At 37.3% G+C, this 24,409-nt stretch overlaps 1 protein-coding gene across 3 annotated transcripts in view; it reads right to left on the bottom strand.

Moving 5' to 3' along the window:
• atp13a3.L (ATPase type 13A3 L homeolog) overlaps nucleotides 1-24,409 on the bottom strand; it is an 84,009-nt gene that overhangs the window by 7,452 nt on the left and 52,148 nt on the right. For 2 of the 3 annotated variants that reach the window (XM_041563305.1, XM_041563306.1), the window contains exons 18-32: nucleotides 23,385-23,538; nucleotides 22,198-22,318; nucleotides 18,242-18,366; nucleotides 17,612-17,784; nucleotides 16,217-16,339; nucleotides 16,056-16,135; nucleotides 13,933-13,975; nucleotides 12,817-12,926; nucleotides 11,898-11,994; nucleotides 10,199-10,271; nucleotides 8,755-8,932; nucleotides 6,895-7,061; nucleotides 5,681-5,769; nucleotides 3,040-3,120; nucleotides 897-986 (exon numbers count right to left, since the gene is read on the bottom strand). In XM_041563305.1, coding sequence (XP_041419239.1) covers nucleotides 897-986; nucleotides 3,040-3,120; nucleotides 5,681-5,769; nucleotides 6,895-7,061; nucleotides 8,755-8,932; nucleotides 10,199-10,271; nucleotides 11,898-11,994; nucleotides 12,817-12,926; nucleotides 13,933-13,975; nucleotides 16,056-16,135; nucleotides 16,217-16,339; nucleotides 17,612-17,784; nucleotides 18,242-18,366; nucleotides 22,198-22,318; nucleotides 23,385-23,538 — 1,704 coding nt within the window. The remainder of the gene's footprint in view (nucleotides 1-896; nucleotides 987-3,039; nucleotides 3,121-5,680; nucleotides 5,770-6,894; nucleotides 7,062-8,754; nucleotides 8,933-10,198; nucleotides 10,272-11,897; nucleotides 11,995-12,816; nucleotides 12,927-13,932; nucleotides 13,976-16,055; nucleotides 16,136-16,216; nucleotides 16,340-17,611; nucleotides 17,785-18,241; nucleotides 18,367-22,197; nucleotides 22,319-23,384; nucleotides 23,539-24,409) is intronic. The other variant, XM_041563307.1, reaches the window with a different exon arrangement.

The following is a 24,409-nucleotide window of genomic DNA, read 5'->3' as shown; positions in this document are numbered from 1 at the left end:
GTGTGCCCCACTCGAGAGACAAGCGAGTCCTTATTGCAGACACTGCGAATGTATTTTGTCCAGACAAGCAGAACACTTATCTCGCAAAGCTTCTACACTTGAGACTGTAGTGTCTGAATAGAAAGAAACCAGCTGCATCTCAGAAGCAGTAAATGAAAAAGTAGTGCGAAGTTGGGGGGGTGGAGGGTAGATAACGTGTAATTAGGGATGCAACGAATCTACTATTTTGGATTCAGCCGAACCCCCGAATCCTTAAGGGTGGGAAGGGGAAACATTTTTTACTTGCTTGTTTTGTGACAAAAAGTCACGTGATTTCCCTCCCCACCCCTAATTTACATATGCAAATTAGAATTTGGATTCGGTTCGGCCTGGCAGAATCCTGCTGAAAAAGGCAGAATCTGAACCGAATCCTGGATTAGGTGCATCCCTACTTATAATGGATACAAACTTATAATGGATACAATACAGTTAAAGAAAATATAAAAAGTATTGCCATTACCAGTATATGTAATTTTAGGATACTTCATCTGTAAAGTTCATATTACAGTAACATTTTGTATTATGGAGTGTGTAATACTGTAGCATTTTATTGCAAACCTCCAAGTTGTATTTTATATCTACAGATAGGTTATATGGCATATACATTAAAGGCTCTATATGACTATCAACATGATAATAAAACATGATAATAAACACAAGGCATATTTAGTGGAGATGAAAACATGCAGGGTCACAACAGGCACAAAAGCATTAGTACAAATGTGTCCCAGCAAATGCCTCCAAGCATGTTAAAGAGACAGAGATAACAGAAGACAAGGCACAGAAGTCGATGTAAACCACAATGAGGAATGCAGTGCACAAAGCTTCCTACTGCATATGAACAGTGGCTTTCCAACCTGTGGGGGGTGGGTGATCATGAGGTGGCTCTCTCCTTGCTTGTCTCGGCTGAACACAAGCTTCCACAATAGCATGTCAAGGACGAAATTCTGTGAGAAATTATGGGTGGTGGGAACAATTAAAAGGACCAGTTCATCATTAAAAAAAACAAAAACATGCAAATTATGTGAAAATTTTAAAGGCTAGCATTCAGAGAGCACAATCTCAACGCTCTCATAGTATGAAATTAACACAGTTTTTTTTCTTCAATGCATACATGAGGATTTTAAAATTCTATACAAACCGCTTCTTCAATGAGTCAGATTGGAAGAGAAATGTGATATTTGGAATTAAAAGTAGCAGTAAAAAAAAAGTGCAGACAAATAATGGCAGCATCACAGTAATGGCACACAGCAGAATACGTGTTTTGCGGGTTAGCACGTGGTTTAGGCAATTATCACTTTTTGTCAACCACTTGCTGAGCTGTAAAATACCCGGATTCACCCCCTGTGCCATTACCCTGAAGCTAGGCACACAGTGATAAACTTTTCTCAGTCTACGTTTTGTACACAGGCGAGAAAAGCTGGTCCCACTCCCATTTGCTCCTTCAGGTAGCTACTCTGGCAGGCATGGTGTTGGCCTACACCAAGCAGATTTTGGCAAGTTAATGGATACATTTGTGATATTTTGCCAGAATCTGATCAGTATAGCTGCATAAAGGCAGATGTTGAGCGTGCCAGCTAGATAGAGAAATGGTAAAAGTAAGGGAAAAGGACAGAAACTAAAAAGTAAATGTTTAATGAGATACTGAAATGTTTGGTATGAAAGAACAAAGATCCCTACAGAGTAACATGTGCAAAGGAAGTTAGGAGATGCAGATGAATACAGAGAGAAATGATGGAAGCAATGTAATAGAACTTAAATAAATGTACAAGCATTTAAACTTTTTTAAAATCCTCTGTAAGAATAATAATTTAAAAGTTATTGATTCAAAATATAAAAATAGTTGGTGAAGGACTAATCAGTACATCCATGCAATCCAAATTAAATTGTACTGTGCATAGAGAAGAACAAAACTAAATTATTGTGTGCTCAGTATTATGCATTAATTAAGAATTTGTGTGTGAACTAGTCAGAGATAATTAAGCCATGGCTCTACTTCAAGTAAAATATACACCTATACAAAAGCAGACATTTCAAATACCTCTGTAACCTTGGCTTGAGCCTCACAAGAAGACAAGCTGCATAGCTGCCTTCCAGGAAGCTGATTCTGCCCACTCTGGAAAATAGGACAGACTATAAGGTTGACAACCCCTTCTAGGAATCTGCAGACAGGGGCTTGCTTTAACAGGTGGCAAGCACTGCTATGTTCAAATAGCAACACCTCCTTTTAAAGCAAGCAGCCACACACATTACCCTGCACAATGGAGGAACCTTGAAATGAGATTACCTGGAAGAAGTAGGAAATGTTCCAGTAAGGTAGAGCTTAAAATCTTTTTAAATGTTTAGCAGCATATCGTGCTTTTGTGCAGGTGTAATTACTTATAAAAAGAAAAAAAAAACACTTTTGGCATGTTGTAGACCAGGCCTGTGCAGTTTTCTTGATACTGGTGCATAATTAAAATCACAGTTAAAGTATTTTGCTCGGTCGACCTAAATTATAAAGTTATTAAAAAAGAGACTGGTGTTCAAATTATTAACAAGACAGCAATTAAATGGTTTTATGAATGAAAAGCAGCAATGCACTATTGTAGGCAGAATTAAAGAAGTTGGGTATGGCAGTAGCAGAATTGTCACACTGCAGTTCTTGCATATACAAACCACATTTTTGGCCTTGGCAAATGCAGCATGCTATAGCAGTTGTAAACATAAGATCATTCGCAATGCTATGAAAGTAGCAAACTTTAAGTAACAGAATAAGATCGAATGCATAACTTACTAATGCTATGTTAGGTTCCAAGGTATGAATTAGGCTATGTGTGAATAACACCAACGTTTATGCTGTAATGTTGTAATCCACTGCACTTCTGGGAATTCCAGGGCATTTGCCAAATGTAACAATGCAGACACAATGTAAAAAAAAAAAAATAAACCCCCATTTCTTTTCTGGTTCTTAAAAAGTGCGTACGGCCATCAACTAACACAGACAGGACACTTCCTTACCTCAACCAATATTGATACAGCCACATTGGTAACAATAATGATGAGTATTTTAATACGCCACTCAAAAGGAACACACACCAACTAGAAAAGAAAGATGCAGTGCATGAGAACAATATATCAACAAGCAGGGCCTACTTATTTAATGAGTTGGGCTTTATCTTGTTTCATAGGCCGACTCTTCCCTAATTGGGGTGAAAACATGGTCACTTTAATAAAAGCATACAATTGTTTGGGTTGCCTCAACTTAAGGACAGACAACTTAGGGCCCTCTAGATGTAGAAGTACAACTTTTAGAAGCTCACACAAAAAGGTTGCATTGGAACACTGGGGGCTTCAGTCGCATATATACGGGCAGGTAGTCAAAGTAGTTCAGCATTCCACCAGTAAGGCTTAAAATATTAGCAGATAAAACATATATTGCTAAAAGAAGCTCCTTATTTGCAATTGATTTCTAAGTGAGTGTCTGTGTATTTCTAATTCAAGAGGAAAGCAGTTGTCAGCAGATACAGGTGTTCCTAACATTATAGCTACAGTTAGGCCCATAAATATACATTTTTTTCTAATTTTGGTTCTGTACATTACCATAATGAATTTTAAATGAGACAACTCAGATGCAGTTGAACTGCAGACTTTCAGCTTTAATTCAGTTGAACAAAAAGATTAAAAATGTGAGGACCTAAAGCCTTTTTTTTTTTTTTAAACACAATCACTTAATTTCAGGGGTTCAAAAGTAATTGGACAAATTAAAAAACTGAACATAAAATGTTCATTTCTAATACTTAGTTGAAACCCCTTTGCTGGCAATGACAGGCTGAAGTCTTGAACTCATGGAGGTCACCAGATTCTGGGTTTCCTCCTTTTTAATGCTCTGCCAGGCCTTTACTGCAGCGGCTTTCAGTTGCTGTTTGTTTGTGGGCCTTTCTGTCTGAAGTTTAGTCTTCAACAAGTGAAATGCAGCTCAATTGGGTTCAGAGCAGGTGACTGACTTGGCCATTCAAGAATATTCCACTTCTTTGCTTTAATAAACTCCTGGGTTGCTTTGGCTGTATGTTTTGGGTCATTGTCCATCTGTATTATGAAACTCCTCCCAATCAATTTGACTGCATTTAGCTGGATTCGAGCAGATAGTGTCTCTGAACACCTCAGAATTCATTCAGCTGCTTCTGTCCTGTGTCACATCATGGATAAACACTAGTGTCCCAGTGCCACTGTCAGCCCTGCACGCCCAAGCCATCACACTGCATCCACCATGTTTTATAGATGATATGGTATGCTTTGGATCATGAGCTGTTCCACGCCTTTGCCATACTTTTCTTGCCATCATTCTGGTAGAGGTTGATCTTGGTTTAATCTGTCCAAAGAATATTTTTCCAGAACTGTGCTGGCTTTTTTAGATGTTTTTTTTAGCAAAGTCCAATCTAGCCTTTCTATTCTTGATGCTTATGTGTGGCTTGAACCTTGCAGTGCACCCTCTGTATTTACTTTCATGCAGTCTTCTCTTTATGGTAGACTTGGATATCGATACACCTACCTCCCAATGAGTGTTTTTCACTTGTTTGGCTGTTGTGAAGTGGTTTCTCTTCACCATGGAAATGATTCTGTGATCATCCACCACTGTTGTCTTCCGTGGAGGTCCAGGTCTTTTTGGGTTGCCGAGTTCCCCAGTGCTTTCTTTCTTTCTCCGGATGTATCAAACTGTCGATTTTGCCACTACTAATATTGTAGCAATTTCTCAGATGGGTTTTTTCTGTTTTTGCAGCTTAGGGATGGCTTGTTTCACCTGCATGGAGAGCTCCTTTGACCGCATGTTGTCTGCTCAGAGCAAAATCTTTCACATACAAGCACCGCCCCTCAAATAAACTTCAGGGCTTTTATCTGCTTCATTTATAATGACAAAGTGATTGCCCACATTTGCCCATGAAATAGCCTTTGAGTCAATTGTCCAATTACTTTTGAACCCCTGGTCCAATTACTTTTTTGCCCCTAAAATGAAGTGATTGTGTTAAAAAAAAGGCTTTTAGTTCCTCACATTGTGGTAATGTACAGAACCAAAATTAGAAAAAAAAGTTGTCTGTCCAAATATTTATGGACCTAACTGTATATGGCTAGATATTTGATGCATGATATAGATCTAAAGAAGCATGAAAAGAATTTGAACTACACATTTCTAATGTCTATTGTATACAGCAACAGGCATTTACAGGATTGTTATTATTTTAGCTATATATATATATATATATATATATATATATATATATATATATACATATATACATATATATATATATATATATATATATATTTACATGAAGAATGTTGAAGCATACTGGGATTGATCAAATTAAAACTTGTTTTATTGGATCGACGTTTCGGTCCTCAGAGGGACTTTTATCTTGATTCAGTAAAACAAGTTTTAATTAGATAAATCCCGGTGTGCTTATATATATATATATATATATATATATATATATATATATATATATATATATATATATATATATATATATATATATATATATATATATATATATTTATTTATTTATTTTTCCCCTGAATAACACCCGGGTCTTCGTTCTAGTAAGTGTGTGCCATAGCCTTTCTATACTTATATATATATTTAAATATACACATGAATACTAACCTCAAAGAAATTGTCAACCTGCTTAATGGGATACAGCATGAAGAATAATATGAGGGCGTAGAGACACAACACAGATACAACAAAAAACCCTGTTAAGAAAGAGAAAAACGTGATACAGAGGATAAATAATTTTGCTGCTCAGAAAGCTGAGGCAATAAACATTATATTGAACAATGAGGCCACACACTTTATCTTCTGCACAGTAACAAGAAAGTGGATTAAAGTTCTCTAGTTAGATTTGAAATCAGAAAACCAGGGAGAACAGGATCAGATTTGTCAATAAAAAGAAACTGAATATAAATGGGAATAAAGAAATAAAAAGAACAGTATAAATGGGTAGACCTCGATCAGATAGGCTGAGTAATAAGAATCTTGGTCCAAATGTTTGACTCAAGTAGTGGGTCAAACGTGGCTGATTATTTAACTATGTGGGTTTTGGGACAATAAGCAGATGACATGAAGGGGTCCAGTGCAAACTGTTAAGGAGAAGTCTGTATTCAAGGCCCAAGTTCTGGCCAAGACAGCAAATAGCATTGTCTTGCCAGTTTTTCACTCAATAGAAAAAAAATGCTTTAAAATAATAGTTCATAGCTGACACTTAGGGGCAGATTTATCAAAATGCGAGTATAGAGCTCATCCATTCCTATGGGATATTTAGAATTGTATTTATCAATGAGGGAAGGTTAGAACTCACTATTTGAAAAAATACAGTTCTAAAAAGCCCATACGAATGAATAGAACATGGGGTGAGATTTTATTTATTAAGCTCTAAACTCACATTTTGATAAATCTGCCCATATTCAGTATAGTTAAAAATCTAAAGCAAGGAAATTTTAATGCAGTGCCGCTACCGCACCTTGAATCAACTGAGACTATAAGTTGTTTGGGCCTAGGACCTCCTTGTCAACACTTGCTCTTTGTTACTGGTTATATTTCTGTTAATGTAGACATTTTTAATACATTACAATATTTGTACTAAGGTTTGTAATATTAACGTACAGCACTGTGTACATAGTAACACTACATAAAATTGTATATACATAATATACATTAGTAGTGCTTTTTTTTACTTGCAAATAATTGACAGGATAAACATGCCTGAGCGAATATATTTTACCATAAAGAAGCATTTATACAGACTGTCCTGGAAAAAGGAGGAAGTATAACTATAATTGATATAATTACAGTATAAGTGAATAATATTAGAGACATACAGTTTTTGTAACTGGGCTGTCGAAAGGGCTTTCCTTTGGAAAACACGACTGCCACTATGAGGTACTGGAAGCTGGAGACATAGAAAAGTGTTGTGTTTTCATAATTCTTGATGTTGTGCTCATCAGTATGGTTGCTGTAGTGTAGATCTCCAGACATGTTGCACACACTGAAGTAAAAGAAACAAAAAAAAACGCATAAAACACACATTTGAGAGTTTGCATTTACAAACTACCAAGTATGGTGAATTGTTGCAATAGACAGAGGACAGATAAGCATATTATAAATCAGTCTATTTAGCTATGCCAGAGATCATAGAATCTACAACCTGTAAATAAAAGGACCAAAAATTCATAGACAGCAGATCTGAGGTACTAATGGGAAATCAACAGGAGGCATAAAAAACAGGACAGAGAATAGTATCCACAGTATTTGTATCCTGGCAGCTAAGGACATGTAGGAGATAACATGCAGCAACAGTTCAACTCAATATTTACCCACTTTGAATTTGTCAGTAAGTGTTTACCCCAAAATATAGGTTTCTAGGGTCAATTTACTGTAGGGGCTTTTTGGGGGGTTGCATTTAAACTATAGTTATTTCTGAGGTGGTATGTATGTTTGTGAACTAATTAGTAAGGGAGAAGATTAAAAAACTGGGCATAAAAAAAAAAATTTAAATGTTTTTAAACGTAAAAAATTGTTCCTCCTCCCATTTTTTTAGGTAGAGTCACATTACATGTTACAGAAGTGGATTTACTACAGGGTGCACTCCATACTGAGGCATACTTTAATGCAAAACATTGTCAGGGTTCATGTATTCGTGTATAGATAACATCCAAGAATAATTTCAGCAATAGTTTGGAGTCCTCTGACACCTTAAAGGAATTGTTCAGTGTAAAAATAAAAACTGGGTAAATAGATAGGCTGTGCAAAATAAAACATGTTTCTAATATAGTTAGCCAAAAATGTAATGTATAAAGGCTGGAGTGATTAGATGTATAACAAGTCAGTCAGGACACTACTTCCTGCTTTTCAGCTCTCTTGGTTTACACTGACTGGTTACCCTGGCTACCAGGCAGTAACCAATCAGAGACTTGAGGGGGGGCCACATGGGTCATATCTGTTGCTTTTGAATCTGAGCTGAATGCTGAGGGTCAATTACAAACTCACTGAACAGAAATGTACCATGTGGCCCCCCTTCAAGTCGCTGACTAACTCAGAGTTATAGAGCTGAAAAGCAGGAAGTAGTGTCCTGACTGACTTGTTATACATCAAATCACTCCAGCCTTTATACATTACATTTTTGGCTAACTAACTATATTAGAAACATTTTTTATTTTGCACAGCCTATCTATTTACCCAGTTTTTATTTTCACACTGAACTATTCCTTTAACCAAGCCTTGAACATATACTTCACTTAATAAAAAAGGTCATTAGAGAGGCTAAAAGGCAATACGGGAAATGACCGACAGGATACAAGTTATTATCTGTTACTAAGTTACCACAAAAGTTTACCATCACCCATATTGAAATCAAACCATTCTTGATTAATCATTATACTCAATTGATCCAAATATCCTTTTTTACGGGTGGGTTCGGGCTGAACGTTATCATGTACACCACCTGCAACTTTACAATGCCCTGTTTCCGCCTGCAGTCTGCGTTTTTTTTTTGACTGGTGCCTGAGTGCTCCACCCCTTTTGTGATGTCTGAGCGGGCGAAGGTCTATAAATATCAAGGACTGCTGGGGAAGGGTTGGGCAGACTTTTATTCGACCTGCACATCACATAAACCCACTCTCTAACCTTGTATTAGACTAAACCAAGTTTCAGCCAGATTAAGACAATGGGATGTGACTTACTTTGAATCAGGAGTCCACACTTCATACCAGGGCTGTTCTTTGACCCAAAGGAAAGCCCAGGTCTGGAAACCAAGGCATATGAGGATTTGAGACAAGACAGAAAAAAGCAGGGGTCCTGAGATGAGACCAGAAGGAGGTCTTTGTGCCACCAGTACCTTCCAGGCAGGGTTCAAACTCACTGTAATTAAAGTTCATTTGGTATTTAACTGCACAGAATGGATAAATTCCTAAATTTCCTATAAAGATGCCGTGTCAAAGACTGTTATGGTATTGGTTGCAAGGTGATATAAAAGAGGAATGTGCTCATAAACAGCTGTAAATTGTGAAGCTTAAATAAAAAGCTGCACGCACAGTATAAACCCCCAGTACTACATTGCCAGCCCCTTGCCACATGAAGGGAAAAATGAAAACAAGCATGCAAGCCAAGGGTGGTATACTGCACATCGGAACAATGTTAAACCAGTATGTTACTTGCTGGCCCTATATAGAAAATTACTATATACCTATATCATTACATTTCCAGCCTTAAAGCAGACCTCTCACCTACACATAAAAAGCTGTATAATGAAAGTCCTTTGCAAATTAAACATCAAACCTAAATTCTTTTCTTCATTAAACCATCCTTACCTGTTATAAAGGTGTTTAAATAGCTGAGCTGTCAATCAAATATTACCTGCCCCGTCCCTATGCCTGAGGCATAAATGTTGAACAGTGAATTACTTTCACTTTCCATTCAGCAATTCCTACATGTCACTGCTCTCCCCACATTGCCCCTCCATCCTCATGCTCTATAATTGTGTACATGGGCACATGGGCATTAGTTGCCTCATTCTGGTGCATACACAGAATTTTAGGGTAATGCACAATTTGTCATAATAACAGTGTCCACAAAATGGCACCTGCCTGCTTGCTGTGAATGTGTAATGAAGGAAACAAAATTGAAATAATAAATATAGTTAAGTAAAGTTTATTTTGTTCAACTAACATGCTAGAAAGAATTTGGAATTATTTTTTTAGGGTCCCCTTTAAACTGTTTAAAGACCACGATGACCGTACATTTTTGAGCAGCATTGATCTTACTTATAGGGAGCTAGCTATGCTGGAATAGATTTGGTATCACTCTGTACAGATGGTGAGAAAGTCTAGGCAGTTTTCCTGGCTACAGTTGACCATTCCTGAAATACATCCCAATGGGATGAGTTACTTGTGGCTAGGAAGCCATTTAAAAAAAAAAAAAAAAAAAAGAGTGGCTTAGGCAAGCTTATAAATGCAGCCCTGAAATATCCTGAAAACAGCCAGGTAAGACACATTCAGGTTGTGGATAAATAAAGTAATTCACTTAAAGGAAACAAAATGAGCCTGTGAGAAGATTTAAACTAAAAAAAAAAAAACAACATCACCAAGAGCACATGGAATTAGCAGGATTCAGTCACTGAACACTTACTTGTAAAGACAACAACAAGTATGATTGCCAGGTCAATAAAGAGAAACTGGAAATCCCCTAAGTTGCTGAGTATCTAGAAGACAGGAAAATGGCACACACTTTTAACAACATAGCAGTTATGAACAAATGATTGCTTGACTGCTTATGAATGCAATATACAAGACGCTGTTAAATCTGTACTATTTTTTATTTAAAGCTCTGGAAACATCAAAAACGTTTTATATATTTTAATGTAATGTATGGTTACCTATTGCTGGAGGCAATACAGTTTAACTAAAACACATAAGCAAAATCACATTCCAATTAAAAACCTTTTATGAAAAATGAAGTGGTAGCCTGGGTTTCTATAAAGACAGCATCTAGGTCTCTTATGGAATGACAATATAGCGTGCCATTGCCCTGCAATGATAAAACTGGTGTGTTTGCTTCAGATACACAACTATAGTTTATATAAACAAGCTGCTGTGTAGTCATGGGGGCAGCCATTCAAGCACAGGATACACAGTAGATAACATACGTTTTGAAGAATCCCATTGTATACTACAGAGAGTATCTGTTGTTTATCCAGTGCCTTTTCTCCTTTTTCAGCTTTGAATGACTGCCCCCATGGCTGCACAGCTACAATAAAGTATCTACAATAGAGTACAATAGAGTATCTGAAGCAAAAACATCAGTTGTACCAGTGCAGCACAACAGTACATTATATTCTCATTACTTCAAAAAGCTTTAATTTGTTGGTATTACTGTACCTTTAAGTGCCAGGACACAAGCTGCATTTTCCCAGTTGCTACTTGTTACAGCAAATAAATATCACTTGCCCACACTACTAGTACTACAGTTACAGTATAAGACCTGTTATCCAGAATGCTTGGGACCTGGTGTTTTCCATATAATGGATCTTTCTGTAATTTGATTCCTTATACCTAAAGTCTACAAGAAAATCATGTAAACATTCATAAAAACTATGTGATTGTTTTACTCCCAATAAGGATTAGTTATATCTTGGGATCAAGTACATGCAACTGAGCTTAGCTTCTCAGCAGCTGTTCAGAGCCCATGTGAGTATCGCAGACACTTTCCAAGATGGTGACCCCTGTGACAAGTTTGAAGTCCTGGATCATTGCTGCTATTGAGAAGCTGAAACTTTAGGCTGGTGCAATAAGTTCAGTATATAAAATATGGATTTTTTAGCCATATTCATTTTTAGAGTTTAGTTCTCCTTTAAAACTGTATTCACAGGTATGGATAATATGGTACAAAGCTAAATTTTATATAATTTTTGGTACTGTAGCCATCCAATCCCAAATCATATCCATGTATTATGGATATAGTTGGTTCAAGGAACAGCCATGTTGAGATTATCTTGTCTGCACTATATCTACCAGTGTACGATGCAACTGCAGAAACGGCAGTGCCTCTTCCTTTTCTCCATGCCTGTATGGTTTCAGCCACCGTAGAGGTCAAATGCCTACAAGGGTAACCTCATGTGTGGCTTCAATTAGACCACATACTTTATAAGTGTACCTGTACAGGTTCAAAATAGTAGCCTAATAGGGAACACATTGAGCAGGACACAGCTGTTTTGCACACCAAATGTTAACAATATGATAATCAAAAAAGAGGATCAGCAAGTTGTGCGGAGGTACATATAAAATATCACTGTCACGTGCCATTAATAGAAACAGAGGGATTTACTTACAGAATAGAGCAGGGTAACTGAAAAGTACTGGATAAGACTGTATAAAGCCATAAATTTAAACACACAGAAAGATGTAATTAAAGCTGCACGTCCTTCCCTGTAAAAAAAACAAAGAACAACCTCACTTGAAACATTCCCTTCAGACACCACTGTGCTCACTCCTGTATCTGTCACATTGTATTTACTGTACCTGGCTGACAATACTATGAAAAAGTAACAATAGATAACATTATCCATAGTAAAAGCATTTCAAGTGAGACCTATTCATCAAGAAATCATGTAAAGGAAACCCAGTTTGACCAATAGTTCCACTTTCATGGAATACCCTGTAGGTTAAAAATTGTCCCACTGGGTTTTAATGCTGGTCAAATTCCAACTATAGACTGATTTAGTCCTTACCGAGGGCAGTGTAGTGGAGGGTCGAGGCAGGGAAGTGGATCCACACAAAAAAAACAAAAACATGTGGAAATCCCTATCTTTATATGTATGCATAGAATGCGATATACACTGTGGGTAAAGTTGGAAGAATTTTATGAGCAAAAGTTAACAGAACAGATAATTTTACACAATCTATTTCTGGACTACTGCATACAAATTTATGAAAAATCATCAATGCATTTAACTACTCCTTCAAAATCAGAAAAAAATGGGACAACTTAAACCTAATAGTTACAATTGTTTCCTTATAGGCCTCTATGCTTATTTGTGAATTCTGAAATTCTTCATACAGACATTTAGCATTTATTGTAGATTTACTCTGCTTTGGGACTTTTTCTTTTTCCAAAGGCATGTATTTTACTGATGAAATGAAGCCTTTAACTGTACCAGCAAAAGACAATAAAGCAGCATGCCTGTAAGCATTGAGTTTATGAAAACAGCTGCTAGGGAAATAAACTTGCAGAGAAAGAATATACAATACCGGATCAGGTTTGGCACACAGGAAATGCTGGGGGTCCTAGACGTGAAAGGTGACGCCACAGATGCTTCTAGCTCAGACAGTGATATTCCCCCATGAGCTCTCTTCAGTGCCTGTAATGTCACACAATGTTACACTTAGGGGGGGTTATTTATCAAAGGTTGATTTTTTCTACCTAGAAAAAACTCACAACTGGCATGTTTGCTTAATTAATGAAAAACGCAAATGTAAAAAAACTCAATTGAATGCAATCGTTTTGGAAAACTCAAATTGATCGAGTTATCGCCGGAAAAAACCTTGAATACCTCTAATTGATCGCTAAAAACATCTTCAAATGGTTCAAGGGACCTCTGCCATTGACTTCTACATGACCTTTACAGTTTTTTTTTCGGATTTTGGCTTTTTGCAGGTTTGGGAATAATAAATCTCAAAAAATTATGGGTTTTTTTTTACCCAAAAAATCTGAGTTTTGAGAAGAAAAAAAAAAAGAATTTTTCTGGAAAAACACAACTTTAATAAAAGAAAGCTCTTAGACTGCAAGCTCTACGGGGTAGGGACTTCCTTCCTACTGTAATCTCTGTGTCTTTATATGAGCTCTGTGTACTGTGTATATTTATTGTCCTTTGTGTACTTTTATATATTGTGCATTTAGTTATATTGTACTTTTATTAAAAGCACTTTACAAATAATTATACATACATACATACATCTGACTGCCAATGTAGGACCAGCAGCAAATAGCAGGATTTAGGACCTAGTATGTAGATGTTAAACAGTATCACAAATGCAGCCCAGAGCTACCATTAAAACATGGAATGGTAGGAGTCAGTGGCAAGTTGCAGCAAACACAAGCACTTCCTGAGGACAGCTTTTAAGTTTGGTAGCCGAAACGCTGTAGAAATAAATTACAGCTTTTTCATGAAAGTCCTGTGAGTGCGGTTTGTGTTTGATACATTGGATTGAAGTTCATTAACCGGCACCCAGGCATCGAAGGAGTTTGTGTAGTAAATAAATATATATATATATATATATATATATATATATATATATATATATATATATATATATATATATATATATATATATATATATATATATATAGTACAGTAAAATACTTACGCCACAATCATTTGCTCCATCTCCGCACATACCAACATAGTAACTATAAATGGAAACAAAGTTATTTTAGAAATGTATTCAGTAAATAAATGAAAAGAGAAGGAAATTATAAGACAATGGCACATAAGTATCTTAAAAGTGTAGCAACCCTTTCCACACAACAAAAATAAAAATTTAAAAAATGGCAGATGCCCTGTACTACACCTACAACACTTACCTCCCCTTTGGGTTGAATTAGAGAACGCCCTAGTACTCCCTTACTCTGCCGAAGCGCTGCTCTGGACGCCCCCCTCCAAGCGACCGCAGGTACTAAGCCCTAGCCTACAGCATACCCTGGGGTTATGGGACCAGAATGCTACATTATACAAACTGGTCTCCCTCCATAACCCGGTCGCTCCAATCGTTCGCAACCCATCGTTCCTTCCTGGGTTACAGGCCCGCTCGTTTGGCTGGTGGTCCGCGAATCGGTTACTTAGAGTTTGTAACATTCTCACAGTCAGAGGCCCCTTTTCAATGTCTTATTTGAGAGAGAACTATGATATCCCAGACTCTGAAACCTTTAGGGCTACCCAACTTCTACACTGGGCACAGCAATGTTGGTCTCTGAGGGATCCCGAAGCACCCACTCAAACCTACTTTGAGAGATGGTGCACTAGTCCTTCTACCACCCCTAAGGCTGTCTCTCTACTGTATCGTAATATGATCTCTCCAGCTAATCTCACAGACCTGAATTATATCAAAGCTTGGCATAAAGAATTGGAGATTACCCTAGCAGAAAGCGATTGGGTGAAGGCATGGGACAACCTCAAACATAGTTCTAGGAATACCACACTTTCTGAAGCGGGATATAAAGTCCTTTTCAGATGGTACTTGACGCCTGTGAGATTGGCTAGGATACATCATTCTACTCTAGATCACTGCTTCCGTGGTTGCTCATCCTCCGGTACCATGACACACATTTGGTGGTCGTGTCCAAGAGTGACTAGGTTTTGGACTCGGGTATACAATATGATTTTCTCTATTATACAGCTTAACCTGATAAAGTCACCATCTGAAGCCCTCCTGGGTGTCCCCCCTCGGGGTGTCCCCTCTCTGAAGCTCAAACTTTTGAACCACATCTTCCTTGCCGCAAGGCAAACTATCGCTAAGTCATGGAAATCCCCCACCATCAATTTTGCAATGTTTAAGAGCAAACTGGACTGGATCTTCATAAACGAGAGACTTTCAGGCATAGCTACTGAGTCTCTTTCTAAAGTTATGAAGATTTGGCAACCTTGGATCTCATATAGGTTTGGTGACTCCATACCTCTTAGTATTGCATCATTGTGAAACCTGTTTCTGTAACTGGTTCTACTGTATCTATAGTACTCTCTACACCATTAACGTATCTGATGCTGCAATTACACGGCTGTTCTTTGTCCCTTTATCCTTTTTTTTTCTTTTTCTTTTTCTCCCTTTCCTTTTCTTTCCCCTCTTCTCTATTGAACCTTCCTTTCTATATTTCCAGGTTACTTATTGTTGTACCTTCAATACATCTTTGATGTTTCGGCTCAGTTTCAATGGCCACCCGAATATGCACGTCTGCCCCTCTGTTTTAATCTGTTTGCATTCTACGGGGATCAGCCCCCTTGTTCTTTCTGTTAACTACTGCTCATACGAAGTATTTGGTTCAAGAGGGGTTTCATTGTGTAACTGATTACTACTTTTGTAACTCTGTTTTACTTTCATTGATGTAATTCCTTACGAAATGTCATGTTCTGTATATGCTACTTTTTCTCTGAAAATTTTCATAAATAAAAACATTTAAAAAAAAATGGCAGATGCAAAGTGCTCAGAAGCACAGTATGATCAGTTTAACATTCTGTTATGGGGATGGACATTGTATGCTGTATTTTGCCAGCATCTTCAGTGGACAGGCCTCTGTTCACCATGATAAATTTAGATAAGATGGCTGTGTAGAGCTACAAGTTATACAATTTAAACTTATACCACTTATTACTGTTTGATAATACAGTAAAACGTCAGTAATGGCTTTTCAGCTGAGGGAGACTTGTCTGTTTGTAGAAAACAGCAGGCACACTGTTCAACATTTCATAGGTATGCAATCATTTTTTTATACTCACTCAACATTCTGCAACTCTTCTACCAACTGCGTTTTTTGATCAGGTGCCATACGAGCAAAAACAGTTCCATGTAATACCAGCTAAAAGAAAATCACACTGTAAGGAAACAATTATGGCTTTTAAAAATGTGCAATAACAGAAAACATGAAAATTGCCTTTACCTTAGGAACCAGATCAGGAAAATGTTCCAAGATGACTCCAAATGATTTTCCATTCATTGCAAAGTGATAATTGTCCATCTGATTGTCCTCTAGACTATCATTTACCACCTTAACAGGAATATCCTAGAACGTGGGAAACAAATGATAGTATTCTGGATAGAACTGAATGCATTCGCTAATAATTCATTCTACCAGACTGATATACAAAAAACTACTAATAAACGTAAAATAATAGCAAGGAATATATGCTCTTTATGCATTTACACATAAATAAATAAAATGTTAAGAGGGGTTTTCTACTTCAAATAAATTTGAATGTTTGCTTATTAAATAAAAAAAAAATGTGAATATAAAAAATTTGTATAAACCATGAAAACAAAATTGAATTTGTACTTGTTTTCAATTTGAAAAATTTGCACTGAAAAATTACTTTACATTTGGCATAGATGGTTCCCATCGATTTCTACATGAACTCAGCAGTAGGAGCACCAAGATCAACATCTACAAACAGCTGGTACACAAGAGCAGATGGATTGTTTGACAAAGTAATATCACCGAGCATTTTTTCTGTACAGGTATGGGATCAGTTATCTGAAAACCTGTTATCCAGACAGCTCAAAAATACAAGAAAGCCATCTCCCATAGACTCCATTTCAATCAAATAATTAATATTTTTAAAAAGGCTTTCCTTTTTTCTGTAATAATAAAACAGTACCGTGTACTTGATCCCAACTAAGATATAATTAATCCTTTTGTTTAAACGATTTTTTAGTAGAAGAATGCTCGGGACCTAGGATGTTCAGGATAACAGGTCCCATAACTGTATAATTCTTGAGGGTGGAGATGTCCTTTAAAAACTTTATAGACTTGACAGCCAAAGCTGCTATATTGTTACTGAATCTTAAAAGCCAATAGGAATGCTTTCCATTTATAAAATGAAGGATTGAATGCGTTGAAGAAAATATATAGTAATCTTTAGTCCCTACATTCTGTGGAAAGCCTGCATTTATGTTTAATATCTGCCCCATCATTTGTTCTGGGAGTATCAAGGCATACTTGAGCATCTGGCCCCAATCTATCAGCCTGCAGCATAATGTCTGCCACAAGGGAACAATGCATGGTGCTTAGTGTGATTTTAACTTAAGCTTCATGTTTTTCAAGTTTTGTTTATAAAATAATTTTATAGGAAAAACCTTTTCTGCAGATCTGTCATTAACACATATTGCCTGTATTTATTCTTTTTATCAAATGTTCTTTCTGACTGCACAATCTCTCAATAACAGGGTCCACATCTACCTTATTTGGTATGATTTAATTGAGTCAATGGTGGAAACATGGTTAGACTTTGGACGATTCCCCTCTGCATTTAACCATGAAGAGTGACGTCAACCCTACCTCTGAGTCAATAGTATTCAAACCACTTCTTGGCAAGGAGTCTGCATAATGCCAGTTTATTGTGGCGACCCTGCCGTCTTTGGGAGGTAGTGCTTCAGCTACAATGACCTTTTCCTGAGGTAGAATCATTCCACAGTCTCGTGCAACAGAAATCGCAGTCAACATGTTATCGCCTGTAGATCAAAGGAAGAAAACATGAGATTTACAATCCCAAAAAATAAAAAAACCTGTGAAGCTGCTTGTTCTTGTATTTGCTAATGTTTTTAGGACCAGTAATACTAAATTTATTACACAGACCTTGCATATTATTTCTTTCTATATTGATAATATGAAAGTATTTACTTTGGACACAAACCCTGGTTTCTATTTTAGCTAAATGAATAGGCCATTACATGAAAATGTGTTTACAGCAATACATTTGATGTTATTAGTCCATTTACTCCTCAAAGTAGCAAGTATTAACTGAAACAAAAACAATGCGGGAAATAATTTATCCTGTTTTAGCCAAATATCATTGCTGTTATCCCAATCATCAAAATAACCCTTTAATATGCTTTGCAATAGACCAAAAGTAGGTAAACTCTTTAAAAACATGTTCACTAACAAGAATTTGCTCTTCTCTAGACTCACCTGTGACCATGACTGTACGGATGTTGGCTCTGCGTAGGTCTTCCAGAACCGATGGAGTTTCTTCTTTAAGTTTATTTTGCATAATGATTAACCCCAGAAAAGTCATGTTGCTTTCAATGGCATCTCTGTTATAAAAGTTTCAATATTAAAGTTGATAAAATAATACTTGGGAAAAAAAAAACAAAAAAAAAAAACATAGGTTCCTTTTTGCCATTGTATTTGGCTACACTGCTAGGCCACGTCAACCAGGAGAGGTCATTTGTGCACATTCATCACATACAATTGCTTAGTTATTACTAAAAATATTTTACGCCATAACTGCTAGTTATTTACTGTGGAAATTACAGTAGAATTCTAAGACCAACTGAAAATTGTCTTTGGGTTGTTTGTGTACAATAACAATTAAGAGAGGCTTTGAGAAGAAAATAGATTCCTCATGCAAGTACAAAATGTTTTGAGAATTGATAAATCTGGATTTGCCAAAAATACACCCAAAAAAACCCTTAAGTTTGGATGATATCTCCCCTTTACATTGGTGCCTGAAAGTTAGTGAAGTCTTTTTGGAATTACAAGAATATTACCAAGAACACAATGGGGCAGATTTACATAGGGTCGAATATCGAGGGTTAATTAACCCTCGATATTCGACTGTCGAAAGTTAAATCCTTCAACTATCGAAGTCGAAGGATTTAGCGCTATTCGATTCGAATGATTTTAATCCATCGATAGAACGATTTTTGTTCGACCAAAAAATACATTCGAAACCCTATGGGGACCTTTTAGGTGGCGAACTAGGGGGGTCGACGTACACATAGGTGTCGAAGTTTTTTCTTAAAGAGACAGTACTTCGACTATCGAATGGTCGAATAGTCAAGCGATTTTTAGTTCGAATTGTTCGATTCGAAGTAGCCCATTCGATGGTTGAAGTAGCCAAAAAAAACATTTGAAATTCTAAGTTTTTTTCCTCTATTCCTTCACTCGAGCTAAGTAAATGGGCCCAATGTGTTTTTCATGCAAGTCCTGAAAATTGATGGCAAAAGTACGTTAACCTTTGTTTTCACTTAACTTTCAAGGCCCCCTCCTTGGGCAGCAACGTTTCCAGTAACTGATAAATCCTGCCAATTGACTTTTATCCCATTTCTACTGACAAGACAGTTTCAAGTAAGGAATGTCAGTGGACATCTTTCTTCTCCTTTAAAGGGGAAGTAAAGTTTAAAATAGAATAAGGGTAGAAATGCTGTATTTTGTATACTAAACATAAACTTACTTCACCACTAGCCTTCAAAGTTGGCCACATGGGGTCTTGTAACTTTGTTAAACATCTTTGCAAGACCAAGACTGTGCACATGCTCAGTGTGGTCTGGGCTGCTTAGGGATCATAAACAAAACAGAACGAGTCAAATAATATCTGCAAGAAGCCAATACAACAAGACTGATTAATAATCAGAATATGCAGACTGCACTGGGTCCTGTGGTGTCATGTAATCTAATGTGGATTTTATAGTTTTTGTATTGTAAAATACAAACGTTCTCCAACTCTCCAGAGGCTGCAGCAAAATAATTCTCCAATTAGAATCCCAGTTTATTTGTTTAAATCTGGCTCCGTGATCTTTGTCCCTGCAGCTGGAGTTGGAAACAGTACAGAAGGATGTAAAAGCAAAAATAAAATCCAATACAAATCTCTACACAGACACCGACTGCTCTACAGGGAAACAAACAAAGCTGCTCAAGTTCTGCATGGCTGTTCAGACAGTCCCTAACTGCTCTGCAGTGAAATGATCATACTTTCACACAGCAGGGGGAACCCCCCACCGAACTTCCCTGACTTTGAGCAGCTTTGTTTGTTTCCCTATAAAGCAGCCGGCGACTGTGTAGAGATTTGTATCCATAGACCCAGTGCAGTCTGCATATTCTGGTTATTAATCAGTCTTGTTCTATTGGCTTCTATGGCAGATATTTGACATGCTTAGACCACACTTAGCATGTGCGTAGTCTTGGTCTTGCAAAGATGTTTAACAAAGAGACGAGATGACAGCCCCCTGTGGCCAACTTTGAAAACATAAATAATGTGTTTAATTAGGCTTCTGGTGCAGTAAGTTCTTGTTTATGTTTAGTATACAAAATACAGCATTTCTAGCATTATACTATTTTAGACTTTAGTTCCCTTTTAAATAAGGCAGGGCCTGCCTCACTCATACCTAATGAAACGCATCTACAGTGGTGTGAAAAACTATTTGCCCCTTCCTGATTTCTTATTCTTTTGCATGTTTGTCACACTTAAATGTTTCTGCTCATCAAAAACCGTTAACTATGAGTCAAAGATAACATAATTGAACACAAAATGCAGTTTTTAAATGAAGGTTTACGTTATTAAGGGAGAAAAAAAACTCCAAATCTACATGGGCCTGTGTGAAAAAGTGATTGCCCCCTTGTTAAAAAATAACTTAACTGTGGTTTATCACACCTGAGTTCAATTTCAAAGGTTATAAAGCCATTTCTAAAGCTTTGGGACTCCAGCGAACCACAGTGAGAGCCATTATCCACAAATGGCAAAAACATGGAACAGTGGTGAACCTTCCCAGGAGTGGCCGGCCGACCAAAATTACCCCAAGAGCACAGAGACAACTCATCCGAGAGGCCACAAAAGACCCCAGGACAACATCTAAAGAACTGCAGGCCTCACTTGCCTCAATTAAGGTCAGTGTTCACGACTCCACCATAAGAAAGAGACTGGGCAAAAACGGCCTGCATGGCAGATTTCCAAGGCGCAAACCACTTTTAAGCAAAAAGAACATTAAGGCTCGTCTCAATTTTGCTAAAAAACATCTCAATGATTGCCAAGACTTTTGGGAAAATACCTCGTGGAGCGACGAGACAAAAGTTGAACTTTTTGGAAGGTGCGCGTCCCGTTACATCTGGCGTAAAAGTAACACAGCATTTCAGAAAAAGAACATCATACCAACAGTAAAATATGGTGGTGGTAGTGTGATGGTCTGGGGTTGTTTTGCTGCTTCAGGACCTGGAAGACTTGCTGTGATAGATGGAACCATGAATTCTACTGTCTACCAAAAAATCCTGAAGGAGAATGTCCGGCCATCTGTTCGTCAACTCAAGCTGAAGCGATCTTGGGTGCTGCAGCAGGACAATGACCCAAAACACACCAGCAAATCCACCTCTGAATGGCTGAAGAAAAACAAAATGAAGACTTTGGAGTGGCCTAGTCAAAGTCCTGACCTGAATCCTATTGAGATGTTGTGGCATGACCTTAAAGAGGCGGTTCATGCTAGAAAACCCTCAAATAAAGCTGAATTACAACAATTCTGCAAAGATGAGTGGGCCAAAATTCCTCCAGAGCCCTGTAAAAGACTCGTTGCAAGTTATCGCAAACGCTTGATTGCAGTTATTGCTGCTAAGGGTGGCCCAACCATTTATTAGGTTCAGGGGGCAATTACTTTTTCACACAGGTTTGGATTTCTTTTCTCCCTAAATAATAAAAACCCTCATTTAAAAACTGAATTTTGTGTTTACTTGTGTTATCTTTGACTAATAGTTAAATGTGTTTGATGTTCAGAAACATTTTGTGTGACAAACATGCAAAAGAATAAGAAATCAGGAAGGGGGCAAATAGTTTTTCACACCACTGTAATTTCCCCTTCAGATCAACTGAGAATCGTAGAGGTTCAAATACTTTTGCCACAAATATGTTACTTTGGATCAATTTCCTCAGGTAAAAAAACAAACATGCATTATGTTTTTTACTCATTTGTTTAATTGGGTTCTTATGATCTAGTTTTAGGACTTGATGCATGAAAAGCATTGTTTTAGCACGTATTTAGGCAGAAATATGGAAAACTCAAGTTTTCACAAACTTGCAACAATCACGGTATATAGTGTCTGAATACCCTTCAGAAACTCTCTAACACAAATATTTTGACACACATCAATAATATGCATACCTACTAATATTTTGGACTTTGTGCCATGAAATTTTAGACTCTAATTTTCGGTGTGCAAGTGCGATGACACGGTATCCCTGCTTGGTGTACTCTTCTAATACACTAGCAAAATCATGTGGAACTGCAATTTAAAAAAAATATATTTTAAACACAATATGAAAGTCCATTTGCAAGACCTATAACCATCATGCACTTGAATATACTGCTGGAGTTAGGTTCTTTTTAACCAGAAATATTTAATGTCAAACATTGCTGCTTTCTCATTCTAGTACACATGGTTTGTGTACTTTAAGATTCACACTGCCGATAAATACAATTTGCTGCACAATTAATGGTAATGTGGTCTTGTTTCATATATAATCTAAGTACATAAAGCAGAATAAATAATAATAATCTGTTTTGTTACAGATGGCCTATAAAACAACTATTATTATAGTGCTGAGATTTTTTAATTAAAAAAATAGGATAGCAGCACTGACTATATATGATGACATATAATCCACAGGCAGCTTTTCCCTCCCTCCTAATACACTGTATGGTGCTCGTTCATGCCATTCTGATGCCATGGCTTTTCGAGAGTGGCTAAAGCACAGCTTAGAGATTTCTATCTTTACACCACTTTCATTGTTTCAAACAAAGTGACAAACTAACACTGTACTATGCCTTTACCTGGGCTTTCTACCCACACAGATACAGAAGGATTCAGATGTTTTTCAGAAGGAAACAGATGTTGTAGGCGGCCATGAACAGTGCACAGGTCATTATAACCTACTGTGACTGGTAATATTGTTAGACACGTTTCAGAGAGGTAGCAGAGATTGTAGTAGTCTTTACTAAAAACAATCACAGCATAGTCTTTAATAAAAACAATCACAGCATATTGCTATATTGGAGTTCTTTCCTTATTATATGGAATATCACGTTTCAGAGAGGCATATGACTAAAGCAACAGTACTGAGCACAGATTCTGATGACATAAATACAAGTAATGTGACCACTTATGCAAAGTACATGCACAATGGTACACAAAAATAACAATGCTACATCTGCCTATACAGGGGCCCTTCAGAGAATAACTGACAAATTACTCATAAATACTAGATCATGAAAGACAAGTTCTGTCATGTCCCATTTTTACGTGTGTTTGTGTGTGTGTGTGGGGGGGGGGGGGGGTTTCACCACCTCACCAGTTTCTGGTTTGCACAGACTGGCTATCACTTCGGGGGCCCCTTTCACATATGCATCCATCTTCTTTTCTCCCAGAATTCTAGCAACAACCGCCATGCGCTGCAGTGCTGAAGAGAAAGGAAACTGCCGTACTATTCCAATTTCGTAAGTTGTCTGTAAAAAAATTAATGTATTAATTTACATATTTAAATGACACACACACACACATATATAGATCACCAGTGATGGACTACAAACATCTCAGAAATGCCAACTCTCTTACAGGCAATACAACATCAACTGGAGAATTAGACATTCAGGTTTCCTTACTGCTATGACATTTTCATCCAGACACAAAAATCTGTATAATAAAAGTCCTTTTCAGATTAAGCATTAAGTCCAATTTCTATTTTTTTATTAAAGCATTCGTTGTAAGCTCATTTAAAATTTTTAGCAGTCAATCAAATTGTGCCTGCCCCTCCTCTATGCCTTAGGCAGACAATTACTTTCACTTTCCATTCAGCACTTCCTAGAAGTCACTGCTCTCCACACATTCCCCTGTTCTCTTTTCCATTTTATTGTGTAGCCAGGGCATGGGGATGGACATTAGGTCCCCATTCTACTGCACAAACAAGATTTTGAGATGATGCAAGGCTTGCCTTAATAACAGTGTCCACAAAATGGCTCCTAACTGCATGCTATAATTATTAATTTCCAGACTGAAGGAAACAAGATTCAAATAATGTATATGGTGTAATTAAAGTTCATTGTACTTGGGGACGCGGCTAACCACGGATCGGGGAGGACACACACTGAGCAGCTCCTCTTGTAAAATAGGGGAAAACATTGCCCAAAGTTAAAATTATAAAAGCAAACTTACTCAAAGATTGAGAGACACGAGTTGGAGTGAGTCTGGATGCAATAGAAAGCAGCTGAGGCGACCCGATCCAGAGAAAAAAGGCAGAGCAGCCAGCAACCACGAGGCACCATTACAAATTGTGGATCAGCGGCATGAAAAAGGCACAGATGGGAGGGAGCTGGATTG

This window comes from Xenopus laevis, chromosome 5L (genome assembly GCF_017654675.1).
Source record: "Xenopus laevis strain J_2021 chromosome 5L, Xenopus_laevis_v10.1, whole genome shotgun sequence".
NCBI classification, from domain to species: Eukaryota; Metazoa; Chordata; class Amphibia; order Anura; family Pipidae; genus Xenopus; species Xenopus laevis.
Note: the sequence above shows the minus strand (reverse complement) of the source record. Positions and strands in the feature narration are given on the sequence as shown.